At 33.5% G+C, this 27598-nt stretch overlaps 1 protein-coding gene across 1 annotated transcript in view; it reads right to left on the bottom strand.

Moving 5' to 3' along the window:
* Positions 1–27598, bottom strand: part of LOC118198440 (fasciclin-1-like) — a 233288-nt gene that overhangs the window by 25792 nt on the left and 179898 nt on the right. The window contains exons 5-8 of the mRNA XM_085809854.1: positions 11186–11324; positions 6168–6312; positions 5516–5699; positions 410–566 (exon numbers count right to left, since the gene is read on the bottom strand). Of these exons, the coding sequence (XP_085665980.1) occupies positions 410–566; positions 5516–5699; positions 6168–6312; positions 11186–11324 (625 nt within the window). The remainder of the gene's footprint in view (positions 1–409; positions 567–5515; positions 5700–6167; positions 6313–11185; positions 11325–27598) is intronic.

The raw sequence follows: 27598 nt of genomic DNA, 5'->3' as shown, positions 1-27598 counted from the left end.
TCCTCTCGAGAGATTGATGGTAGTGTAAGGGGAGATAGGAGGCCCTCGGACCAGTCCCCTTCCCCGAGGTGCTCTCCTTCAAAATTGGGGACGGAACTGAACAAAATCTTACTGTCACCTGTATAGTGTTCAAGGCTCTAGCTGACGACATGCGCTATTTTGCCTGTTTGCCTCGATGAATTTCGTGGGCAGTCAGACAAGCTAGATTAGTCACAACACCAACAATAACACATACCGAGAATCTATAGGTAAGGAAATATATCCTATAGCAACCTTTCGCGAATATCCACTGCACATTTTACAGATTTAATCGATTCTTATTCTTGCTCTAGAGGTTAATATTATCACAGATAAATACAGTTAAATGGCATTTCATTTCCTTAGTGAACGTACAAAAGCAAAAACTTACGTTATTTCTAGCAGATGCATTGTTGCGAATATGATTGAACTTCTCACCATCTAACGCTCTGAATGCTTCGTTTGTAGGAGCGAAAACTGTCTTTTGATCAGAGCTCTTGAGATGTGACGCAAATTTGGGACTGTCGCTAACTAAATTGTAGAATTCCCTATAACAAATGTATTCGATTATTATTTTTGAAAAGTATGCCATATAATATGAATAACGAATGTAAAAAGACATTCAGCGATTTAGTCTTTACATTAAGATGAAACTAATTAACCGATCTATATCTGGTATGAAAATCTGTTTCTACTCTAAATCAGTTCAAGTAGTTGTTTTCGGAGCTATTATTTATTTATTTACTTAAGGACATGCTTCATACATATATCCAGCAACCTCTGATTTAAAACTAAATAAAAACTTTCAGACATACTTTGAATTTTCTTTATTTATAAATTTTATTCATCTAAAGAAAGAGAAATTCGGTGCTACCATTTTTCTTATAAATAATATGTACAATATAGGTATTTAAAGACTGATAAGGTTCTTACTAATTATGATCTTAAATAGCATACGTTTTCTATTACTCATGCATTTAACACGCTTAAAATGTTAATACCTTATTCGCAATAGTAGTTTTTCTGTATGTGTAATTTGAATAACAGCCAGCTTCCCTTAAAATGGCTCCAAGACGTCATTCCTTATGTGCATTGCTACAGTTGATAAAATGAATAAAAATATAAACGCATTCGCTATAAAACTTCTATCTGTTTTTAAGCATAATTATAAAGGAATGTTAAGAAATATGTTTGTGAGATCATCACATGTAAGATTTTATATTAATTAATCAATGTTCTTTTTTTTTTCTTTTACTTGCAGTTTCGTCGACTCCCACCAGAGTGCAAATTTAGTTTAATGTTCCTTGAGAAAGAATTTTTGACAGTTATTCGCGACCGTCTTAACATTATTTCTCCTACCGACTATATTACGTATTTTGACTTTGGCTTTGCTAGCCATAATGGCCCGAGACATTTTGAAGTCCCGAAGGAAATCTCGGAAGCGCATTTTACCTTGCAATTTAATATTTGAATTTTCCTTTGGCATTTGTTCTGATTTCCCACAAACTGTGGATATTATTTTCTCTTATTACATACGCTACGTTACGGCCAGGCTGATGATTAAACGTAAAGCATAATTACAAACCTACTCTGACATTTAAAAAGGGATAGCAAGTAGCCTAACTTTCTTGTTGACAGCTAGAAGTTGACAGTTAGAATAGAATCAATCGCACACATAGTACAGAAGTGGCATTTATTTTAAACATTTTACAAGCAATGAAAGAGTTATATGTTTTACGGAGGAGCAGTACAAAGGATGCAGGAAATGTTCCCTAGCTTGAAGTTTAATATTTGGCAAAGGACAATAGTATTTTGGTTTTAATTTTAATAAAAAGGTATTTAGTGTATTTCGGGGGCAAGAACAGAGGTCTGTCTTTTTAAAGTCTATTTGTTTTGTGTAAGACTACTCTAACGAATTCCGTAAATATAGAGCAACAGATATTTAATACCATAAGATACAGAAGCAATTCACACACGAATTGGTAAAAACTGTTGCGTAGTGAGGAATGAACCCTTAAAAGTTTATTGACATTACTACTCAATTCCTTATTTAGCATTAAAACTCAGCGGCCTTCCTTCTCTAGAAATTTTAATAAAACGTAGTAAATGAAATTTAAAAACTTAATATTTAATTTTCTGCTTGCTTTTCAGCTTAAATTAAATCCTGCTCTTGATTAAACAGGAGTTCATGGTCCAGCTAGTAGAGAAATCATGTTTGAATCCTTAGAGAAACATGTTTCTAGTGCGAGGTTATTTATAACCTAGTTAAATGAATACAAGCTTAGAATTTCACATTAAAATGCGAATCAAGTAGAAAATGATAAATTTTATGCAATTATAATAATTGCTGTTTTCAATAGTGTTCATGCTAAATTTGACGATCCATCTAATTCATATTCAATTGATCAATTAGATTTCCTTGAAACTCTCCCCATTCGTTTAAATGTGACAATTTTAGTTAACGGTTTTAATTCTGAGATTCATGAGTCAACGGTTTTCTTTATTTCGTTAAATGATTATAGGTACTAAGGTCTTATCACTTTCTTTATTTTATAATACCCCAAACAAAAATTGTATATTTATTTGTCGGTCTCCGAAATACCTTGAAAATTTTGAAGGAATTAAGGTTAGATTACATATAATGCATAAACTTATTTCAGGAAAATTAAATCTTGATGAGAACTAAAGTTTACTTCATAGACTCTGAAAAAATTAAACAGATTAATTAAAAAATTAAACTATCTGTTAAAAAGAAGGCTTAAAATAAGTTGTGGAAACTGAAATAAGTCGTGGAAACTAAAATAAGTTGTGGAAACACCAGCTAGTTAAAAAGATCTTTTTCAGAAGTCATTGAAATAGTCTATGACCTATACGGAACAATCCCATCATACATGTGCTTGGTTAACTTAGAAAGAGCATCTAATAAATACTTTCACAACTTATAAATTAACAGGAATTTTTTCAATGTTATTTATTAAGTAAGCCTAAAAAAGAATTGAAAACATCAGAAAATAGGTTAAAAGTATCTTTAAATGCTTTTATTTTTGCCTAGCGTTTCAAATATTATAACATAAAAATACTAATACTAAAATGATATATAAAAGTTAGTAATAAAAACATACAATACGTAATCATTGTGTTTTGGTGGACTATCTTAACTCAGATGCCCCTCCCCCCCTCAAAAAAAAAGAATAAAGATAATGTAAATGTAAAAATTAACAATATTAGAAGGATGTACTGGGAGGAATTATTATAGTTTTCTTTTATAAATAGCTACGTAATTTATATTTAGATATTTATAAGGTTATGCTTGGTCTGATACTGGAACCTTAGTCCTACAACCTTATTAAACAGGTAGAGAGATATAGCTATGTTTGAAAATAGTATAACAGAGACTTGCAAAGGTTTAATCTTTTTATTAAACTGAACTTTTAACAAAACAGGACACGGCTCGTGCTACAGAAAACCACCACTTGTGGCGATGCAAATTAAATAATAACAGTCAAATAAATTTAAACGTTGATCCGTACTCTAAGACTACAAAGTTAAATAACTAAACTAATAGCTGGCTCAAATAATTTACGGTGTCCGTCGAAAAAATCGCAGCAAAAACATGACGGACGAAAACATTTCGGAGAAAACAACACAAGACGAAAACGTCGTTGTACAAAACATTGTGGGAGAAAAGAAAACCTCGCAGTTATAAAATATCGTGATATAAACCATTATCGTCGAAAATAAAGTGGTTAAAAAACATTGTAATTTTAAAACAACGTCAGAATCTACAATTACCGAAGACGACAACATCGCAGACGTGTGTTTTTCAAGTTTTAAAAGTTGTAAATATATATATTCATTAATTATTTATGAGCGCAAGAAAGAATGAGGAATATTTTTACATATATATTTTACATTTTTGGATTAATTAATAATTTTTTGCTAAAAAAGCAAGAAGAAAACTTAAGCATTCAAAAACTGAAAAGGTATGGTAGTGTGGTATATTTAATTATGGCAAAGCACACAAGGGCCATCTGCCTAAAAGGAGGGATGCCTTTCGTGGAGGACTTTCTAAGGGAAACTGGCTCGTATACACGTTACACATGGGGAAAACCACGAAAACGCCCATGCAGCCAGCCCGTTCGCGGGATTCGAACCTCAAACCGAACTACCAGTGTTCAGCGTCTTTACCGCTCGGCCACTGGTGGGCAAAACTGAAAAGGAGTAGAAAATTAATCCTACACATTAATCCAAGCAACAGAATTTTAAATTTAACTACATTAATACAATCAATAGAATTTTTAATTTATGTACTTAGCTATTAAAAGATAATTTAATTAGTCCCTTTTATGAAGTTCTGTAAATTTTTCCTGAAAAATATAGTCTAAAGATATTAGGAAAGAGAAGATGAGTAACTGAGTGAACTTACTTATATGAAAGTTATTTAAGTAATTGAAGGAAAATAATATTAGTTTTTACTAAAAGAATATCAGATTAATAAAGTGAAAGAAAACAATTTACAATTTAATAATTAATTGAACAATTTTAATATAGATAAGCTCACGCGGTTATTCATCTTCCCTTTTCTAATTTTGTGAGACAATATTTTTATGAAAAACTGCTAGAACTTCCTAAAAGACATTAATTAAATAACAACTTTTAATACTTAAGTACATAAATGTAAAATTCAATTAACTGTTACGTGTAAGATTAATTTCTTACTCCTTTACACTTTTTGAATGCTTAAGTTTCCTTCTTTCTTTACTAGTATAAAATTATTAATTAATTCAAAAATATGAAATATAGAGGTAAAAGTCATTCTTTCATTTATTATTTACATCTTTTAAAACCGGAAAAACATATGTCTGCGATGAAATCGTCGTGCGATAATTTGCAGATGCTTTATTTTTTACTACGATGTTTTTGAATCACTTTATTTTCTATGATGATGTTTCATACCACGGTAACTGCGATGTTTTTCCTTGCTTTGTTTTTCTTCTACGAGGTTTTGCATGACGATGTTTTCGCTTTGCGTTGTTTCAAAGCATAGTAGTCTGTACCAGGTACTTAAAACATGGTATCAGAAATATCTTGTATTAATTGTCGTAGCTCTGCAAATGTTCATAAAAATTATCATTTGAATACATTATAAATTAAATGCATTTTAATTTATACAAATTATTAGATACATTATTAAAAAATTACATTTAAATTATTAAAAATGTATGTACGTATGTTTTGAATCGCCCTGTTAGTTAAGCAACTACGCACTGAATAAATTCGAAAACTAAATTGAAGATCTTTTGCTTTATGAAATGACAACGCTTTCGGAACTGTCTGTGTGGAAAATAAACTGAGGGTCTTAACATTTTCCACATAAGCATTCTGTGCCAAAGCGGGAGGATACTTAGTATATGGTAACGTAATCCATAAAGTTTAAAAATGATTTCTCTAAGGACATTAAAACAGATGTTGTTGATAAAATATAGGCAAAACTTACCCTAATCTTCCTTCTTTCTCCTGTTCAATAAGATCCCAGATTGTGTTGTTTATAACCATCAAAGGTCTGCTAATCAAATGCACAACTCCGTTGCTTACTGGGATATTTGGTCTCACAATCCTAGCTCGTACAACACCTTTCCGGTGACTCTGATCACCTTGGATGGTATTACTCTGAATGTACCCTGCAAAGGATATGCTATTCAAGAAAAGATGTCTGCGTTTACTTAACATTAAATACAACTCAAAGGAAAAATATTCCCTCAAAGTACAGTTTCGTATAAATAATTTTTTTAAATGATTATGCATTATTAGAATGAATAATTTGAATCCAAAATATGTTGTAGTTTACTTCAAATAGCAGCCCTTAAAAAATTTGAAATTCTTATGGACGTTCAATAAATTATTAAGTAAAGGTTAAAAATTTACCAGGTTAAAAAAAGTAATTCGGTATAAATATATAACGACTTCCCTTGAATTCTTTTGGAAACTAGTAAAATGCTTAAACTGAAATAAAGAAAGTAATTTATATTCTTCTTACACAGTTAAAAGGAAACTTCTGACATCAACACACACTGCAAAAATATAGTGAAGAAACAAGGATTTTTAAAGTGTATGAGAGAAATTAGTCAAGAAAAAAATCATTTACTTACACTTTTCTCTGTTCTTACTATCTGTTTCATTTGTAAGTTTCAGTTCAACTTTCAGGTTGTCCCCCCATGTCTCAGATTTGTACGATTTTCTGCTCATTGTACGTAAGAAAAGGACATGCTTTGCTATTACATGACCTCTCACTACCTAGAAAATATTTTCAGACAGGAATATGATAACATATTTTAAATAATCTTGTTGAAATTTAATAAAAATCATTGAATATTCATAACAGGTTATTGAATAATCATATAAATGCAGAGTAAGATAGATTTTATAGAGATAATTTTACATATATTTCTTTCCTTTACGATAAATTTGAGTTTCATTATCAAAGGAAAAATAGGGATAGAATGATGATGAGCAAGAAGATTAAAAAATCTCGGCTTTATGATGAAAGAAAAAATACAGGTAAAACGAAAGTGAAATATACTGTGATTAGGTACAAGAAGGCATAACGTAAGGTTACTAAAGATGGGTCGGCTCCATTATTTAGCCACCTTTATCATTTTGCAGTTATTGACAGTAGGCGCTATGTGTTGACTGTTTAGTGTGCTACATGAAGCTTGAAAACCGCAATCTTGACTGTGAATTGATTCACGCTCAAGCAAAGCTGCTTTACAAGAATGTGAGACTTTTGTATTGTTCTTCTAATTTATCAATGTAAACAAAATATAGGTATCTGTGAGACGTTAATAGTGTTTTAGGTGCTACTGATAATATTTAAAACTGTGTTAAGTCGGTGTTATTTGGCTACACTAACAACGGTTGTTTACCTTGACCTTGTTATAACCGCAGTCACGAACGTATTTACATAACGACTACTAGTTGCCTTCAATGTACCAGCCTGCTCTGCGATGGATGGGCTGGTGGCTCAACCATTGAAACCATATCGAGGTTAATGTTTTGAAACGTTTTTGAGTTGAAAAATAAAACTTCACTGTATCTGACTTAGTAAAAAGCTATCAGGAATAATTAAATCCATAATTAGGTAATGATCTCATTTTATTTGCTATAAATGTTTTCAGTGTGTTTCAATGTATTTTCAAGGGCCTGTGCTGGTTTCTAACCAGTATTTTAAATTTGAGAATAGTGCTCAAAATAGTTTTAAATATTTTATTGACTTATATTAAGAAGACACTTTATTAAGAAGAAAATAACTACCGGCCCAATGAAGGCGACTGGTTTCATTCATTGGGCCAGTGGCACTTACTTTTATTTTTCTAATAATTACTGAACAATTCATAATTGTAACAGCTTTTCCTAGTTATGTGTAGCATGAAAAGTAATATTCACATTAACATGTACAAAACTATAAAATTTCCGAATTTGATTATTTTAAGGATAATTTTGTTTAAGTGGTCCATTGATAGCAACCTTACCCTATATAAAATGCTTTAAAGAAGTTGTCAGTTATGAAGCGTATAGTATAGCTATAGATATATCAACGGCTAAGTCATACGTATTTAGTGGTGATTCGTAAAGCGTCGTTTCCATATTTGCAATACATACGTATTCATTCTGCGGTTGGCCGATCGGTGAGTAGGATGATTGATGCTTATGTCCCAAAACTTGCAGTAATCAATAAACGGATGGAGAAATCCAAAAATACTGAGTACTTTTCTTTTCTGAGGTCTGCATGCATATAAGCGAGCATGTGGTCTTTGTCAGGTTTACTAAATTATGTCAATAAAAATAGTGAAGAGAGCAATACTAATGATAGAAGCGGAGAAGATGCATCTAAAGTTTTATTTCTAAAGACCAGGAGTAGTGTGCGTATCTATATAAACTAAAGATTAATAGTGTAAATATATAGATATTAATAATAATACAATGATACGAATATATATGCGCGTATATATATATATGTATATATATATGAATATATATATATATATATATATATATATATATATGCGCATATATATACGCGCATATATATATATATATATATGCGCGCGTGTGTGTGTGTATGTGTGTATAATTTCTAAAGAAGAACAATAAGAAAAACCTTAAAATTTATTTAGAAAGGACTTATAAAGTAAATAAATTTTCAAATTTAGTTTTAGGGTTTTTCTTTACAAATTTCGTTATATTCTTTATTATGAAATTATACAGCTTACGAAAACTCTCTCTCTCTCTGTGTATATATATATTATTCTCTATTATATTATATATATATTATTCTCTATTATATTATATATATATTATTCTCTATTATATTATATATATATTATTCTCTATTATATTATATATATGTTATTCTCTATTAAATTATATATATATATATACATATATAATTCATAAAATAATACAATACAATATAATACATATTACAAAGAGAGAGAGAGTTTCTGTTTAAGCGAGGCTGTATAATTTCATAACATAATTACAAACTTCTGACAACTAAAGATCTACTGGTAATGAAGCCCAGAACTTCTACTTTCTATACACTAAATCTGTCAACTGAGCTGAGCTGTTGATCAGCTCCAAATAATGTCTACTTAAACATGCACCACGGGTAATTCCATATTATTCACTTTATCCACCACTGAACTATTAATATTAATCATGAGCTGCTTAATATTAGCTACTTAAACCGCACATCAGAATTTCCCCTTTTATCTGGATCGGGACTTACCCCATCCAATGAAGTGATGGTGGTAGGCCGTGTTCCCCTGAGAGTTCTACATTTAGTTGGGTACTATTGAGTCTTTGCAGATTGAACTGAAACTCGGCTAAACTGATTATTAATATTAAATGGCTATGCATGTCTCACAACCTAAAGTTACAATATGCCACATGTGACTTTAATACTACCAAAATGTATACATTAAAATACGAAATTTTAAAAGAATTTTTAAAACTCATAATTTTATAAAATATTTTATCATTTCTGAGTTTTAAATCTCCAAAAAACCACAACTTTAGTCATTTACAAAATCTAAGACTTAATGAAATAAAGCTCGAGGAAAGTTTGTTAAAACATTTTAATTAGTGTAAAAAAGACAAGCAAAATTTGATAGATTTTAAAATCAAGCCTTTGATTTTCATAGTAATCTACTTCCAAAGATAAGGAGCAAAATAATATGAAATGGTCATGAATTATTCGAAATATAGTTTATAAAATAGTTTCGTAACAAAACTGTTCTATCTTTAATGTTACTAATAATTTACAATAATTTTATTTAAATATTTTATTGTTGAAAATTTGTTACATGAGCCTTATTTTTAAGACATATCACAATTTGATATCCTAAAATTTCTAATGTTTGGCTCACTAAACTTGATATTCTCTACATTTGTTTTTTAATTTGCTACATACAAATATGTTTAGTGTTACTGAACAAATTTTGGATCTTTATAGCAGCGTTTCTTAAACTGTGGGTCGCGACCCCCTTGGGGGTTGCGGGACCTGCAGCAGGGAGTAGCAAAAAATATAGCAGTTTTGATATTTCTTTAACTTATTATAATAATTTTGAAATTATCAAATATTTTTACAAAATGTGTCTGAAAATAGATAAAGATAAGACGATACAGACAAAGGAAAAAGGAAAACGTTTCAACGCATTCTTTTTATAATAGAAACGTTCATTTTATTTGCTTTCCACGTGACGCTGTCATTTCGTCTGTTACTTATTTAAAATTTTCACATTGTTCTACGGCTTAAAATTAGAAATTAAAGTTAATGACCTAAAACTGCAATAGTATATTACAGTACAAGTGGAAAAATCGACCGTTTCACGCACGCGTGTGTCGGATTTGCGTAATGCTTATGTGCTCCCACAAAATTTTCGTAAAAATTACGGGGTCCTAGCTGTCGCGAAAGAATCTCAGTGATCAAAAGGGGTCGCGACTGAAAAAAGTTTAAGAAACCCTGCTTTATAGGATAACACGTATCAAGTAAATTTTTGTAGCGCTAAATATAATATATGCTCCAACTTGATACTTCAAGTGAGAAAATATGTTTTTTGATCAGCTGTCTTTGAATGTATTACATTTTATGCACTTAAAACTTTCCCTTAAATTACTTATTTCAGTATCCAAATGACGAAATGGAATGATACACTTTAAAACTTTTAAATGATAATTGTTTGAAACTTTTTATTGATAGTACCTATTTTGAAAACGGAAACTCTGTTAAAAGCAGAACACAGTTAACCCTCTGCACTTAAGGCCTTTTTAGCTAGTGCAAACCAGCCACTTCACGTGATTTTCCGCATATTTGATGAATTAATATTCATATTTTGATTTTTATAGGTAATTTAAAATGATTTCACACACAATTTAAAGAAGTCTAATGGCTCTTTTATGTCTTGTGGTTCTGTGTCTCTTTCGAAGGATACAAACAGTATTCCGGTATTTCTTCGGATTCTGTGTACATTATCCATTCTGAATTTTCTGCCTCTTCTGCGGAATCACTGTCGCTTTCACATTCACTGTCTGTTACCCTAATGTTTCGCCTTCTTACACTTCACTTAGCGCTGTCTTCATCACTGTTTTTCTCCTCTCTATCGTCAAGTAGTATATGAATAGACGTAATTTCGTTTTTTTTTTCAACGAAAAATCGAACTCTTCTTCACTTGAACTGATTTCTTCATCATATTCCATGCTTATCGGGCTCTGTAACTTTGAAAATAATATTCTTATTGCCACTACTGTCGAGTTCGAACTAACGTGGAAGACGCATATGTAATAATAAATCTAAAAAGCTTATTTAAGATTAAAAATTAGCAATTCATTTACACACATGTATTGTTGAATACGCTCATGAAACAATATTGCCCAAACTAAACCTAAATAAACATAATTACTGCTCCAATTATCACGTCAAACCGAGTGGTGATCGAAAGTCACCTCTCGAGTTAGTGCTGCCTCATAATTGAAAAGATCCCCAAGTTTTTAACAATGCATTATATTTTTACTTTGCATAGTAATTTTACAGTGATTTAATTTATACGAATAAGATAGTTTTGATTTGAATCCTATTGAATCAAATAATTCTTTATTTTATACTTACCCACGTATCGATGTCTTGTAGTTTTAACATTTTTGTAGACTCCTCGTTCCTTGATCCGATTGGCAAAAAAAATGTATGATTACCAACTCTACTGAAAACTTCTTTTTCTCTCTCGGATGAAACTCGAGATGCAAAAGCCCTAGAAAAATAGCACACATTTTATTATTATTACATAAGTATTTTATAGCTACAGTTAGATACAAGTTTAGGATTTTAGAAAACATGTATGTACTATCAGCTTTAATATTTCAAAGGAATGAGGATATTGATTAGTATTTCTTGTTTGAAAGGACATTCAAAATCTTTGCAGACAATGTTGAATCAGAGTTTGTCCCTTTTATCAAAAACATTACAATCAGTTCAGAAGTACTAGAAAGGCACAGCAAAATCTATTCTTAATACAAGTTTATGTGCTAATTCATTACAGTATTTTTCATACTCATCAAAACAAAAGAAGAAACAGTAGAGATGGACCTTAAAATTACACATTTGAAATTTGAACAATAAATTATTAATGCTATATAAAATTGTTTTTCTCAATTATTCACTTTGGTTAGGCCCAACGCAAAGTTAATGCAGCTGTTTTTGATTGCATGAGCATTAACTAATGTTTTCCTCTAAACTGAAGTGCAAAATCACAACAATATATTTATCATTAGAAGATACTTTCAGTTTGTTTTTATGGTTTCAGGCTTGTAAACAGATGTTTACGGCACTATCAAACAATGAAATTAATCCAAAGGCTTTTATAAGAAATTTAGATAAGAACTGAAAAAGCATAAATCTAGTTTCATGGTTGGTGAAATAAAATTGATTGTAGTACCCATAGGAATGAAGAGAAGGAAAAGGCCTGGCGAGTGAAATAATTAGTCCGACGGAGCGATCACTAGCAAGTACCGGTTGGGTTGCTGGACGGAAGCAATTAAAAAAAAGTAAATAGAAAGAACGAAAAGGACAATGGGGGCAAGGGGACTTTTTCGCCCTAGATGTCGGAGGAGACGATCAGATTTTTTGGCTGGAGGACCGTCGCCAATTTTGGGGGATTATGCTGTAAGGATCTTAAGTTTTACTAACGTTTATTTTATTTTAAATCTTTACTATCACTTCTTATTTTCTACTTTCGGCCAGAATTAAAAGCTTTAACTTATTTATGCAAATTTCTCTTGCGAACGCCAAGTACTTAAGTTGTGGCTTTTTGCCAAGCAAGAGAGAGGAAGGAGTGATTAGGAGCAGGCCGCTTGCCATAGCAGTTTTACTCGGTTGCTGGTTGCCTTCAAGGCCAGAGGTTTAATCCTCTTGATAATTTTAAACGTATCGTAGTGTTAACAGTTCTCTGTACTACATACGGCCTTTCTGTTAATATACGGCCAATCTTCAAGTAGACACTTGTTTATTAATCCAAAGTTAGTTTAGTTAGAATTTAGTTAATATTTTTATATTCTTACGTTCAGACCACAAGTGGTTGGTCTCTGTATTCCGAAGTCCGGAAATCATTGTAAAGAGAGAAAATAAAGGGTTTCGTATACCCTTCCTGTGTATCTTGTCTACTTCCCACATTTATTGAACATAGCTTTAGTAAGCTCCCTGTTCCGAGTCAGGTCATTTAATGTTCCCCAAGCAAGTAAGGAGGAACACTGAACCTGATAATGCAGGGATTGTTTTTTGGTCCGGCGGGGACACAGCTGCACTTATATATTAATGATTGTACCTATATTATATAATAATCAAGAATTTCTTATTAAAGTTTGTTATTAAACAAACAAATAAAAAAGTGTCATCTATGCGTCGATCAAAAGAAACATGTGGGAAAGAAACAAACCCCACGCTACAAATAACACAATAATCCTTTTTTTTTCCATCTGTACCACTACAACATTGATGATTTTCGATTATAAATAAATAACGGTATCTCAGGTTAATGAAATGACGAAATATATTTTGAAATAAAATGTGCAAAAAATGAGGAAAATATAACAGCTAATATTTAAGCGTAGGAAATAATGCAATTAAAGATATACCTGATCCTATGAAATAAAATATTCATTTATACGTAGAAATGAAATAAAATATTCATTTATACGTCATATTCTAAATATATTAGAAAGAGTAATATTAAACTATTTAAAATTTAAAAAATTATTGGAAGGGCAGTAAAATCAACATTCCAGCTTTAGTAACAGTGCGAACATGAACTATAAATATCTTTTATTAAGTATGAAAGAAACATGCATTACGATTGCTGTTTTACGTCTGTGTCATTTTAGATCTTTACTAGTTTCGTCTGCATTCTATTTTACTCACCAGCCAAGCCATTATGGCCACGCTCCTAATACCGTGATGCTCCACGATATCACGCAAAACAGCTTCAATCCTATGTAGCATAGATTTTACAAGTTCTCACTAAGTGTCAGGAGGAAGTTCATGTCAAATTTGCGAGCAGAGATCACGCAATTCTCGCAGATTATGAGGGAGGAGTTGGGGAATACTGAGCTCTCGCTTCATGACATTCTAGATATACCCCACAGCATTAATATCCGGCGAGTTAAGACACTAGGACATCAATTGTAATTAATCACATTTTCCCTAACCACCGTAGACAATTCCGGCAAAAAAAGTGCTCAGTTGGAAAGAGTCAATTTCTAGTGGAGGAAACAGAAAACATGAAAGGGTGTTATTGATTTAGCAGTGTCGTTCATACAGTACGCAACTGTCACGGGGTGCTCTGCAAAACCATCTGTCCCAAGGAAGCCTATGAAAATGTTCCCCAGAGAAAAAGACTCCGCATAGGCCTGTTTACGTTTCTTGGTACATGTATTAGTCAAATGCTCGTCGGGAATGCGGGGTACATTGACACGGCCATCAAGGTGATGCGAAAAAAAATCGTGCTTCATCGGACTAAGAAAATATTTTTCATTGTTTTATGGTGTTGGTGTATTTAATTATGGCAAAGCACACTAGGGCTATCTGCCTAAGAGGAGGAATGACATCGTGGAGGAATTTCTAAGGAAAACTGGCTCGCATACACGTTACACATGGGGAAAACCACGAAAACACCCATGCAGTCAGCCCGTTCGCGAAATTCGAACCTCGGACCGAACTACCAATGTTCAGCGACTTTACCGCTCGGCCGCTGGTGGGCCCATTGTTTTATGGTCCAGTCACGATATTCACATACCCAGCGTATTTAAAAAAACATGGAAGATGCTTAATTAACACAGGCATATGAAAGAGGTATATATTGTAGAATCCCGTATCTTAACGGAGTTCAATGACAAGCGTGCTCAGAACTCATTTATAATTGAACTTACATTACATTCAGCTATCTGTTGAGCCACAGGAAGCTGTCTATTTGCTTTCCCAAAGCAGGATTAGTCCGTTGCTGCCCATAACGTTGTTCAAGCATTTGAAGTCCAACTTCTCGGCATCTACTACTGATTTCATTGTCATTCTCCTAGCATTCGTAAGTGCAAATATATGAGCTCGCGAACACCCGAAGAACGTTGTCCTTTCAGAATTACTCGTCTTAGCATTTGGGCAATCACAATATGGCCTTTATCAACAGTTGCTTAATCTCACAGATAGTCTACAGAATAAAGCCTCAAAATGCCCGACAGTCGTTAAATAACATTCTCACCTTGTCATGTAAAATTTCTGCTAGTGGCGAGGAAAGTTATAATGCATACTGTACCCAACGTTTCCCATAATTTCTAGAGATGTTTTCCTGAGAAATTTTATTAATTTTTTATTTATTTCTAAACTTTAAATTATTCTAACACTTAATAGATTGGATGTAATTTCTCATACTGTTACGCTTATAAATCTTATACATCTGTTAATGCATCAGTATTGAAGAATAAATATTTATGGCCAGTTACAAAAAATATCTGTTAAAATTAATTTTTTTAGAGTTTTATAAAAACATCATCTCACAGACGGCAGGTACTCATTGTATACCAAAAGTTTACACGACCACATAAAGGTTAAAATTCAAGCTGGTTAAAGGCGAGCCGTATAAAACATTTCATATAATAGACCGTATATGATATATGGTAGAACAGATACGATTTGCAGGCCTTATATTGAGACAGATCTCCATTATCATAAACTATCAATTCAGCTCCCCGATAGGCCCTCCAGCGGCCGAGCGGTAAAGTCGCTGAACACTGGTAGTTCGGTCCGAGGTTCGAATCCCGCGAACGGGCTGGCTGCATGGGCGTTTTCGTGGTTTTCCCCATGTGTAACGTGTATACGAGCCAGTTTCCCTTAGAAAGTCCTCCACGAAGGCATCCCTTCTCTTAGGCAGATAGCCCTCGAGGCTTTGCCATAATTACACACACACAGCTCCCCGAACTCCGACGTATTTTATATTTTGCTGCTTACATTAAACAATGGTTGGTCGTACACTAGCTTCCAAAAATTAAGCACGCGACGGTAAAATCAACAGAAATGGAAAAGTAAAGTTTTGATTAACCCCAAGTTGCACATGAAGTTAGCAAAGGTGTTTATGCATGAAAGGAAACAAGCATTGGGTATAAAAAGAAAAAAATATTTACTTTCGTAAATAATATGATGACATCTTATTTGGGTTATTAAAAAAATTCACGTCTAACGCTAGAAACAAACAAAGAAAACTTACATTAATAAGGTCTGGACCATTCCAGACTGCCACACGAACTTTACAGCGATTGCCTATGCTTGCAATGAGGACTATCAACCATCTCAGTTGCTAGCAAGACCATGCCTTCATTAGGGCAGTTTCCAAATGCCTGAGATTGGCTGAAGGAGCTAAACAAGCTGAACAGCGCGCTCAAGGAGGGCATACCAAAAGTTTTGAATAGGATTAAGGTCGGGGGAATACAGTGGTTACTCTGTACGAGAAATGACCTCACTTTTCAGGTTCTCCTTAATGATGTTGTTTCAATGGGTCCACTGAAATAAATTCTTACTTGGAAGGCATAAACTGAATTGTACGTGGGTTTGGTTTATTTAAGTAGGGCAAAGCACTAGCGAGCTATCTGCCGAAGGGGAGGGATGCCCTTTTGGAGGACTTTCTAAGGGAAGCTGCCTCTTATACATCTCAGGCATGGGGGGAAATATGAAAACGTTCATGCAGCCAGCCTGCTTTCTGGGATTTCGAAGCCTGTATAGAACTACGAGTGCTCGGCGATTTTGCCGCTCGGCCGCTGATGGGCCAGAAAAATCGCATTACCATCCATAAAAAGGAATTAAGAATCAACTGACGTAACGCAGAGTCTGAAAATGGGGTTTAGGACTTACCCGATACCCGCAGTCCTCACAGAACAAGTGTTTAAAGCTGTGCAGCTGGGTGCGATATACCACTGAAATACCAGCCCGCACCATGATTCTGCCACTTCTAAACGCGTGATGTTTGAAAATGTTCTGGGACTGATTCCGTGAGCCTCGTTTTCTTCAGGCCCTTACATGCTTATTCATCTGATTCTAGCGCAAATTTGAACTCGTCTATGAATATCCAATCTGAGATAGTCCATTTGAGTTGTTGACAATGTCATTTTAAATTGTCCCTCTGGATTCGGTGTTTAGCAGAACACAAACACTTCGTATTCGGCCATAACGTCCCCTCATGTGAAGCCTTCGGCACACCTTATCGGCAGATATTGTCTTACTAAGTGACGCTACAACCATGGGTGTAACAGCTCGGAAGATCGCTTGTCGATTCCGCTTGGCTGCTATTGCAATACAAAGATCTTAAGAAGGGGTGGTAACCATTTTGGTTGAACGGACACAGGTCTCAATATCTATTTGACTTCTTTCAAATTGTTTTCCTGTTTGAGAAATTAATGAATGATGAACGTCAATGAAAACAGCGACATCTTTCATTGGCTTTTCTGTTTCAATGCGTCCGACAGCACGTCAGCGCTCACTATCTGACATCTGTTTTCTTTCAGCCACAGAAACTGGAATATCATCGACGATTATCATACGGAAGATATAAACAGTTCGTGTCAGCATTTAACCCTGTTTGGGCTTACTCATATAAATCTTCGAAAAAAAGATTGCAGGAAATGCAAAATCTTGTGTTACGACAGATTACTAATTCACCGTGGTATGTCCGCAATAGAACGATACACGAGAAGCTTCAAATCGAGGAGCTTAGACCTTCGGAACTTTTTTAAAAAAACCTTCCTAATATTAACAACCCAGTTATTCAAGTCTACAATTACGACGTGAATAATGTGCAAAACCTTAAGCGGTCGATGGTCATACTGGCTAGTAATAGTGATTAATTCTTTTACTGTATTTTTTCATTGTATGACTTGTGCTAATTTGTTTCTCCTTACTCATGTATTTTTTGTGCCTTGCTAGTTTTAAGTGTTTTTTGTCAGTTTTTCCAGCTTGTGTTAAAAAAAAATATATATATATATTTAAAAAATTTAAAAATAAATAAAAATTAAAAAATGAAAATAAATTTTTAAAAATGTTAAAAAATATATACATTAAAAAATCTTATGTATATACTCATTTGATCTATGTTAACTGAAGTTATTGCCTTTGATATAATTCGTAACAGCGTACTTACTCTACAAGGGCTAGGATTCACGATAGCCTAGGCACCCTGGTGCTACACCGTTCCACTGGAGGATTTAACCTAATCAAACCTCGCTGGATCTTGGCATCTTCAACAACTGCCTAATTAGCATACGTTCGGAGAGTCAATCGTTGATTGCCTGTAGAACATCATATATCATACTACCATCTACGTCCGCAGCAATTTTCAGCCACTTAAATTCAACAACGCTTTTGAAAATTGCTAATCTGCATTGTGTGCGTAACATTTGGAAGCCAATACATAAGGATATAAAAGATTAACACTATTAGCAAAAAAAAAAGGGGGGGCATGATTTTGCATCGTATTGACAAAAACCTGATTTTGACTCCATGATTTATTAAATCAAAATATTATGTTTCAATTTAATTACAGCTAATTGAAATTATATCAAATAGATTTAGATATTTTCCCCTTCCTTTTGAATGAGACAGAGATAAGAATTATTATATATAAATAACATGTACAATGGTTTATTTTTCAATTGTCTTTTTTACACTTTAACTCATTTATAGATATCTTTTTTCGGAAATTAATTTTAAATTTACCATGTTTTCTAAAATATTTTTTAAACATTTAACTACTGTTTTATCTTTTGTTACCTTGTTTAATTGCGTTTGTAATTTTATAGTTTATTACGCATTACGATTTGTTTTTTAAGTAACAGAAATAATTCAGTTTAAATTTCCTTTTATTTATATGCCTTTTCTTTATAATTATGATTTAGTTTTAAGCATTAACGCATGGTATATGTTTTAAATTGATTCAAATTTATATTCTTTACTTTAATTAATAATTCTCTTTCATTCTTTCCCTCCCCCTCCTCTAACTTACATTGCTAAGTCATTACTTTCGATCGCACGCTACTTTATGCCACAATGATCCGTTATTTCTAGATCATAAAAGTTTCTTTTACCACAATCCCTTTCTACAGTTAAGATCTTTGGTTTTAAATAAGTTGAACACATTTCTACTTTAACTTCCTTTCGAATTTAAATTTATGTTCAAGCATGGTTCAGAAGAAAAAGTCAAAAATTAATCTTAATATATTTTAATACATTTTTGCGCTATAAATGTATTAAAATATACTACAGTTGAACTGAAAATTTATTATCATTATCAAGCAAAATCCCTACCCATTCTCAATGCTAGTACATAAAAAATGCTTGTAGAGACATTAGGTTATTTTGAAAGCAGGAAACATGAAGAATGTGCAATGCCCTCGCCGGGACTCGAACCTCGTACCTCTCGAATACGCGCCGAGTGTGCTGACCACTACATCATGAAGGCACGCTAAGAAGGGAAAAATATCTTATATACTCCCCATTTTAAATTGTGACTGGGGGTGTTTATTTGTGTATATATACTGATATTTATAGTTATATTTCACCATCAACTATAATGTATTGTAATGTCATTGTCATCCGCAACTGTATCTCCCGGCCCACAAGTTCTCTATGCCCTAATGATAACGTCTCAATTAACACCGATGCGTGGCGTAAGTACGCCTTGTGGAGGTGTTCTTCTCAAGACGGTTAGTGTGAAGGAGAGACACCAGTTCTGCCAGTGGCGATGTCTTGGTGCTTCCCACACTTAGTCCTGTCCTTTCCTGTCCCGGGGGTTAGGAGACCCAATCGCCAAATACTGGTGGTGGAAAATCACCATCCACCGCCTTTTATAGTTCGGGCGCCACTGTACATACATTAGGATTTTTTGATACTGCAGACGTGATGAGCAAAATGAGCAATGAGATTGCCGGGATTCGAACCACGGACCTCTCGAACACGCACCGAGTGTGCTGACCCCTACACTACGAAGGCATGCTAAGAAGGCGAGAGAAATACCTAATATGCTTAAGTAACGATGAATTTCGTAAGGCAAATAGATCCTCTGCACGAATTCGCAGCCTCTTTTACCTCAGCTATGTGCAACAAATCAGCCTGAGCTATTTGCAACAAACGCCTCCTTCTCGTGAAGTCTACTAATAAATTTTTTGAAGCAATATATACTGCTTTCTTGCCTTCCGAGAAACGTTAGTTGCTTTTTTTTTTTGAATCACCTGAAATTGGATAATTTCTCCCACGCATCTAATTCAGACGTACTTTCAGATGGGCGTGCATATTTACTGCTATTTGCTGTCGTGTTATTTCCTATAGGTAACTGAGTTTGCGCATACTGGTACATCAAGCTGGAAGGCACAGAGCAACAGTCTGCTGTTAATTCCAGATCCTTCTTAACGGCTTGAATTATGAACTATTATTCAGTGCACATAGCTGTTACAAATAGGAAAAATACGTTGGAAATGAGCTTAGGATCTCTATTTTAACATTACAGTTAGAACAATTCCTTAATTAATCAACAGACAATCAATCAGTTCGAGGATATGACAGCCGTTCAGTCTTTCTCACAGGTAGGCTACTGCGGTATCTCAGTGTTCCCTTGTTTTGTAATATGAAATAATTAATTTATATATGAATACCATCTATTTAGATCGTAACAAGCTTTCTTTTCCAATATATCTACGATTTCTTTAATTTCCCTGCATATTTGATTTATTAAAAAGCTGTTAGCGTGTTACTTTTCTCATTCTATTACCTTCCAGAAGTTAATTAGTTTTGCTTGTAACAGAGAGAGCTTATCTTGCATTTTCTAACTCTTATAGTTCCTGAATTCTTTGGTACTACAATTTCCTTTATTCTGGTTCTAAATATGTTATAATACCTTTTTAAGTATGTGAATCTGATAAATCTGAATTCGTAACTCTTTACTATCTTTAATTCATGAGACGGTTTCCTTATTTCATATTCTAATATTTTCTTCATTTGATTAATTTTATTTCCTTTCTTTTCAGCTATACTTTCTAATTCCTATTCCTATCTGACAGTCAGCAAGTCTGAATTTTGCTCATAATTCAATTTCGTTCAGTCCCCTTCGCCGTGTATTGCGGTAAATGTATCCTTTATTTACAGCGCAAAAAAAGGGCAAACATTAAATTACCCTCTTGCTTCGAAATCGAAATTGTTTAATTTGCTTACAGCAAATTGTGTGCCTTTAGAGAAGCTCTCTATCTAGAATATGTATTCACCTTTTCTATTTGCATGAACATTCACTAACACGAAATTTCGTAAATTTTCTCAGTGTGCTTTATATTCTCCTGATAATATTTTAGCGTCTGTTTCTTTAAGTTTAATTACAGGCATCTGGAGATAGAATATTTCTTAGAAAAATAGCAGTCTTTTTTATTCGTGAAAAAATATATGCTCAGTAAAGAAAGCTTGTGGCCTATAGACGCAGGTTTATGCAAAAAATATCACTGATTTTACAGAAAACAAATAGACATCATCATTTCGATTGCATTGACACACTGGAATAACCTTCTGTCTCGGCTCCGTGAAGTTTTTTGAAATGGAGTACTTTGAATTTGTTATTACTTATTATAAGTGTTTTTATATGAAGCTTTCTTTCTTCATATTAAACTGACTTATACTAACAGAAGTTTAGTTATCTGATTCGATTTGCAATATTTACTCATGTTACTTGCATGTAGACAGATTAGATTTACATTTGTGAGTCAAATTTTACCTAGAAAATGATTTTTATATACTGTGCGATCTAAAAGTCGAGCATATTAAATTTTCAAAAACTGGCGAAATTCCAAAATAGATATTAATGGAAAATTGTTTCAATTGAGGACATCCTTACACCGTTACAAGTAATATTGCAGTTTAGGTGGCGTATTTAATTATGGCAAAGCATGCTAGGACTATCTGCCTAAGGGAAGGGATGCCTTCGTGGAAGACTTTCTAAGGGAAACTGGCTCGTACACAAGTTACACATGGGGAAAACCACGAAAACACCCATGCAGCCAGCCCGTTCGCGGGATTCGAACCTCTGACCGAACTACCAGTGTTCGGCGACTTTACCGCTCGGCCGCTGGTGAGCCTATTGCAGTTTAGGCTATAATCTTTAAAAATCGTTTATTTGTTTTTAGATGGAAATGAGTTTTTTCCCAACTAGAACGAATTTTTAAGATTCAGTATTACTTCGCAACTCATTCTTACTGAAACGTTGTTGAAGCTTTCGAAAACCACTTTCCCAAATGTTTGTGAAGCTAAAAAAATAATGATTTTCCGGTTGGTAACTTGATTTAGAGAAACTAGATGTGTTTACTCTAAGATATGAAATGGTAACCCGTCTCTTCTGAGTTCGGACAAAATGGGCGAAATCCAGAATAAAATGTCGCAATCGCTAACAAAGAGTGTGATAAAGGTGGCATCTCAATAAAATTTATGTTTTGAAGAGAAATTCTCATAAAAATTCATTCTGTTTGGAAAAATTTTATCTCCATCTAGCATCAATTAAATGGTTTTTAAAGCTAACAGAGTAAACTGCAACTGAAATTTTAAGTGATATTTTACTTGCGAGAGTATAGGGGTGTCCACTGAAACAATGGGCTATTGATAAGCGTTTTGGAATTCCTCTTTTTTTGAAAGTCTTATGTACGCAACTTTCAGATTATCCTCTATATTGCCCAAATAAAATATAGCGCAGATTTATTTGCTTTATTAGCTTAAACATAATTTGGCTTTAGTCTCCACACTGATCTAAACTACTTAGACTGCCGAATGAATTATTGTCCCGTCTTTACCCAAAACACTAAGTAATCTTTTAATCCCAGAACGCTAAATAATAGCAACAAATCAAAATAACCAAAAGCTTTATTTATTCCTTAGACAGAAGTTACAGAAACTGCAAAAACTATCAAATTAATTTTCCTCTTCTTTCAGGAATGATTCAGATTAGCTTATAAGTTGTTGTTACTGTCTTGTCCATATTACATGGAACAATGGCTGCCAACGTCTACTCCAAAGAGAAGTTGGACTTCTATTTTCCACCCCCAATTTTGAGGGAAAGCATCCCGGGGGCCTCCCACCTCTTCACACGAGAAGACTATCGGGTCGCCACATATTTAGAGTGCCGCCATGCCGCACCGACACTATACATTTACAAACATCCATGTCTTCTCTCGGATTAGAGCCTGGTTCCTTCGGTACCATAGTTAGCTGTAATTCGTTCTCGCAGTCCTATCGTCAGCAGCATTAGAGGCATTCTAACCCACATGCCTGCTTTGCAAAGACCCTCACTCATCTGGGTGCCCGCTCATACGGGAATAGAAGGAAATGAGAGAAAATATGTTGTCGCAAAGGAAGCAGCGGATTCATCCACTTTGCGAGAAGTCCCGACCCTTAGGCCAGTCTCGGACCTAAAGTGTCGGACATCCCATCAGCTCCTAAGAATATGGCAAGAACGTTGGGATCAAGCCTCCACAGGGAGACGTGTTTACAATCTCATTCTCAAGGTCAAGACAACAATCCAAACTAATAGCAATTACATGACATATTTCCTCACTGGTCATGGGCCTTTCCATCATACCTCTACCGCTTTGGCTTGAGAGAGAATGGTAACTGTGAATGCGGGAAGGAGGGTCATCCAGACCATTTTGTGTTCTCCTGCCCACACACAGCACTTAACAGCCTCAAGCAACCAGGAGCCAGATTCTGGCCAAATTGGTTCCAGAATCTACAAAGTAACAGAGTTGCCCAGCGGAAACTTAAAACAATAATTGACTACTGTACTAGCAATTACTCTTCTGACACTGGAAGATAGTAGTCATAAAAGTCTATATAAGCTAGTTCAATATGTTAGCAACAGAGTATGTGATATGTATGTTCAATATGTAATTTTGTATTTATGCCGTGCCAGGTTCTCATACATAAAGTTCGTACTTTATCTGAATGCTGTAATGTATCTGTACATGTTTATATCTTTTATTTATGGTACCTTATTTATACTAAGAATCACGCGTACCTCAGTTGCACGCTTCTTGTAAACTTTAACTATCATGATAACGTATTTGTATGGATGTATATATCAATATGAGTGAGAGTATGTATACTTTTATTTGTTTCGGAATATTTATGTATGTAAGTGTTTATATATCTGTATATGAGTTTGTATTTATATGTATATACATATATTTTGATTGTACTCTTCTTCAAGTGCCTTGTATATGCACATGTATATCTCTTTTTTGCATTTTATAAATGTCGACTGCCGGGCTCAGCCGGGGCTGCCCAGGGCTTCGACCTGGTAGCTAGCTAGTGGTTGACTCCCGCCGAGTTGGTAACCGATTCTGCATGTATATATCTATACCTGGGTCGGAAGCCAACTCAGCGGTTTACCTCCCCTAACCACTATATCGTCTCGGCGACGAATGCTTGCAGGTTAAAATCCAAATAATATGGCTCCGTTACCCACAACTACTTGTTAGACACCAGGCGTTCCAGTCCTACGTAACCTACCTACCTACCTACCTACCCACAACTACTAAAAATGAAAAAAATAGGCAAAAGATGAAAAATTTGCGTAAGCACTCTTTTGATCATGATTGGAAATCACAATGAGACAATCATAGTGTTGCATTTAGGTTGCTGTATTTCACCACTTTACACCTAGTTTCTGTAACGCATAATTCGTTTATTTCTTTCATTTAATTTTGTTTCGTAATTTTGGCGTTAGTAAACTGGAAATATTGAATCAGAGGAAAACAAGTACTGCTTTATTAGAATATTTCCCGCAAACTGGTTTGGCTGCATTAACCATTATTACGTCCTAATTTTCTCAATATTCATTTTGCCCTTCCTTTCAGTGTTACATTCCTTCTATGTATATTTAAAGGAAAGATACCCAAACGCGTAAAAACCATACATTTATAGTTCATCTAAATTATTCTCTCGACGAATAATAGATACACATGTACTAGGAAAATTCTTGACATGTAAATTTTACTTATTATAAGAACTTACAGTCAGTCAACTGTTCTCCTAATTTGATGAGCTATGTTATTTATTAGTAGTTTCATAGAACCAGCAACAAAGTAAGTAAACAGTGATGTTTAATCAAGTATGGAACAATTAATCGTGAAACCGAATAAATTTTATATAGTAATTTATCCTTAAATCTTACCGAGATCATTTTGTGATAGGCACTGAAATGTCAATAATTTCGTTTTTGAATATCTCCACAAAAATATGCAATTGTTTTTATTTAAGTTTCTAAAGCATTATGAATATTTTATTTCTTGGAATTTGTGATTTGTGTGTGCCATGTAAAAGGTTAGATTTTGTATTTAGAACTCTCATTCTTGTTCCTCATTCGGCAAATGTTTTCATAAAAATTCTTATTCTTCCATATTCCAAAAAAATCTCTAAAATTTTACATAATAGAAATTGAATTTTACATAATAGACATAATTGAAAGATTATGTCGATTGGTCTTTAAGGAAGTATAGATGATAATCATCTTCTTTCGACAAACTGTTTAAGTTATTAAAAACAGAAATTTAATTACAGAAAGAAAAGACAGTAAATGAGTCCATACGAATTTCATTCATTAATAATACAAAAATTTGGTACGAAGAAGAGGTGAAACTGAAAGAAATAAATTAGAATGCAAAGTGAGAAGTTAAAAACTAATTAATTAATTTTGAAGAAGGAATGCATGAGTTAAAGAAATCAAACATAACTTAAAAAATTATAATAAATCATAATAGAAAACAAAATCAATCATGAGTAACAAATTTGAAAACTGCTTTCACAATAAAATAAAGAACGTATTATAAAACAGTAACTAAATGTTTAAGAAATATCAATAAGTTTAAAATTAAAGTCAGAGATGAAACAAAGGGAAGTGAATTTATTATTGTTGGAGAAATCGGAAGAACTGAACCTAAAAAAGCAAAGAAATGAATCAAAATATAGAGCAATTTTTGAGCAAAAAAGTTTGTCTGTCTTATTCAAAAGAAGGACAAAATACTAATCTTCAAATTGTAACAAATCATAAAAATACACATTTATTGTAGGAAAAAGATAAATATCTGGTGGATGAAAAATTTTCAATGCTTAATCCACACAAATTTAAAGTTTCGTGCTTTTCTTTTTACTGGAAAAATTTTGGAATTTTATAGAAATTTCGGTTGATTTAATTATGGCAAAGAACTCGAGAGCTATCTGTCTAAGGCAAGGGTTTTGTTTGATAGATTTTGTCAAATCACATTAGGGCTATCTGCCTAGGGGGAGGGATTCCTTCATGGAGAGATTTCGAGAGGAAACTGGCTCGTATACAGGGTACACATGGGGAAAACCATGAAAACGACCGTTCGCGGGATTCGAACCTCGGACCGGACTATCAGTGTTCAGGGACTTTACCGCTCGGCCGCTGGTGGATCGCCTACAACTTTAAAACGTCAACTTTCGCCAAATTTTTGGGTAAAAGCCCAAAACTTTAAAATTCAGAATGAAGGGGATCACATTAGATATGTGAAGCAAATGGAAGTTAAAATATCTTCATATGGTTCTCATTATAAGGATAAACACAATTTTCTGTTTCTCGAACTCAAAATTATTGTTCGCATAAATTGCCTTTGAATTTGGATTTTCTAAAAAATCCAAAAATCCTTTTTCTCAAGAATCCAGTCAATCACGTAACTTCACCGCCGTTCTTATCGAAGACGTGGAGAAATTTGTTCTGAGTCCCACCTCTCTTCGTTCGAGCTCACATTCCAACTTACACGGGAAACACTACAACTTCCGCTGTGCTTACCGTAACAACAACCCTCTGACAACGTTGGACTAATTCTAATTAAACTGCAGTTAGCGATATTTTCCTTTTTATTTATATGCTAATTTTTACGTTGAACTACTTTTTGTTTACTTTAAAATGCAAGCTATTTTATTCAAGTATTTACATTTTATTTTAAAAAAGTTTTTTTTAATTCCCTCTTTTTTAAGCATTATAACTTTAAAAAAACTAAAATTGAAACACATTCAGCTAATTGAAGATATAATTTTAATATATTCATGAAAGGAACATGTATTCATTATAAGAGATCAGATTCCGTTTTATATAGGTTTAATTGAGGGGTTATGGGAACTTTTAGAAAAGCTTCTGCGGAATTTCATTCTAGTTGCTGCAGACTTTAATGTTAATACTATAAATCTGTTCTCTTTTGAAAATCATCTTTTGAAAATTATTATAACCGTTTTTATCGTCATTAAGATTTACATGTTAAACTACAGCATTTAGTACCTGTTTTGACACATGAAACAAAAGCAAGGATACGAATGCATGTATTTAAAGCTCAAGCATACAGTCTCAGTTCATTCAAGTAGAACTTAGTTTCTTTTCTTTTCGCTATATGTTGATTAATCTGACTAAATTTAAATCCATTTTTTCCATTCCTCTGACTTCAATCTTTTTTGGAAGATGCGATTTCCGCCCTAGTTATTTTAAACACAGCTAGAGAATTTTATGAACGAACTTTCAATACTATGAGATTAAGTGTCTATAAAAGGACAGTTTTATTTCTTACATAGCCCTCGCAGAGCAGAAATACCAATTGGCAAAACATTTAATATGCTTTAATAAGTTAACTGCAAAGCGTTGCATATATTTAAAAGGAAAATTCAGGAAGTGGTGATTAACAGTTTCAAGAAACAGATAACAAAATTAATAGAGAGAGCTATTTCATCCAATATGAAAATATATCTAACACATGATTTGCTTTGACGTCTCTTGCTAAATCTGTTCAAAATCTCATTGAAATCATTTAGTGGTGTACATTGTAATTGTAAAAATTGTATAATTTGTTCTCTGAGATCTCTGCGAATTCTGTACATAGCTTTTTTGTATTTAACTTAAAATGCATCAAATATTTCATTACTCGAGATTTAGATCTGTGGGGACTTAAACTCTCTCACAGCGAAGTC

This window comes from Stegodyphus dumicola, chromosome X2 (genome assembly GCF_044657685.1).
Source record: "Stegodyphus dumicola isolate Sdum_Otavi_A_Nest chromosome X2, ASM4465768v1".
In the NCBI taxonomy this organism is placed as follows: domain Eukaryota; kingdom Metazoa; phylum Arthropoda; class Arachnida; order Araneae; family Eresidae; genus Stegodyphus; species Stegodyphus dumicola.
The sequence above is the reverse complement of the archived record's forward strand: the minus strand, read 5'-3'. Positions and strand labels throughout refer to the sequence as shown.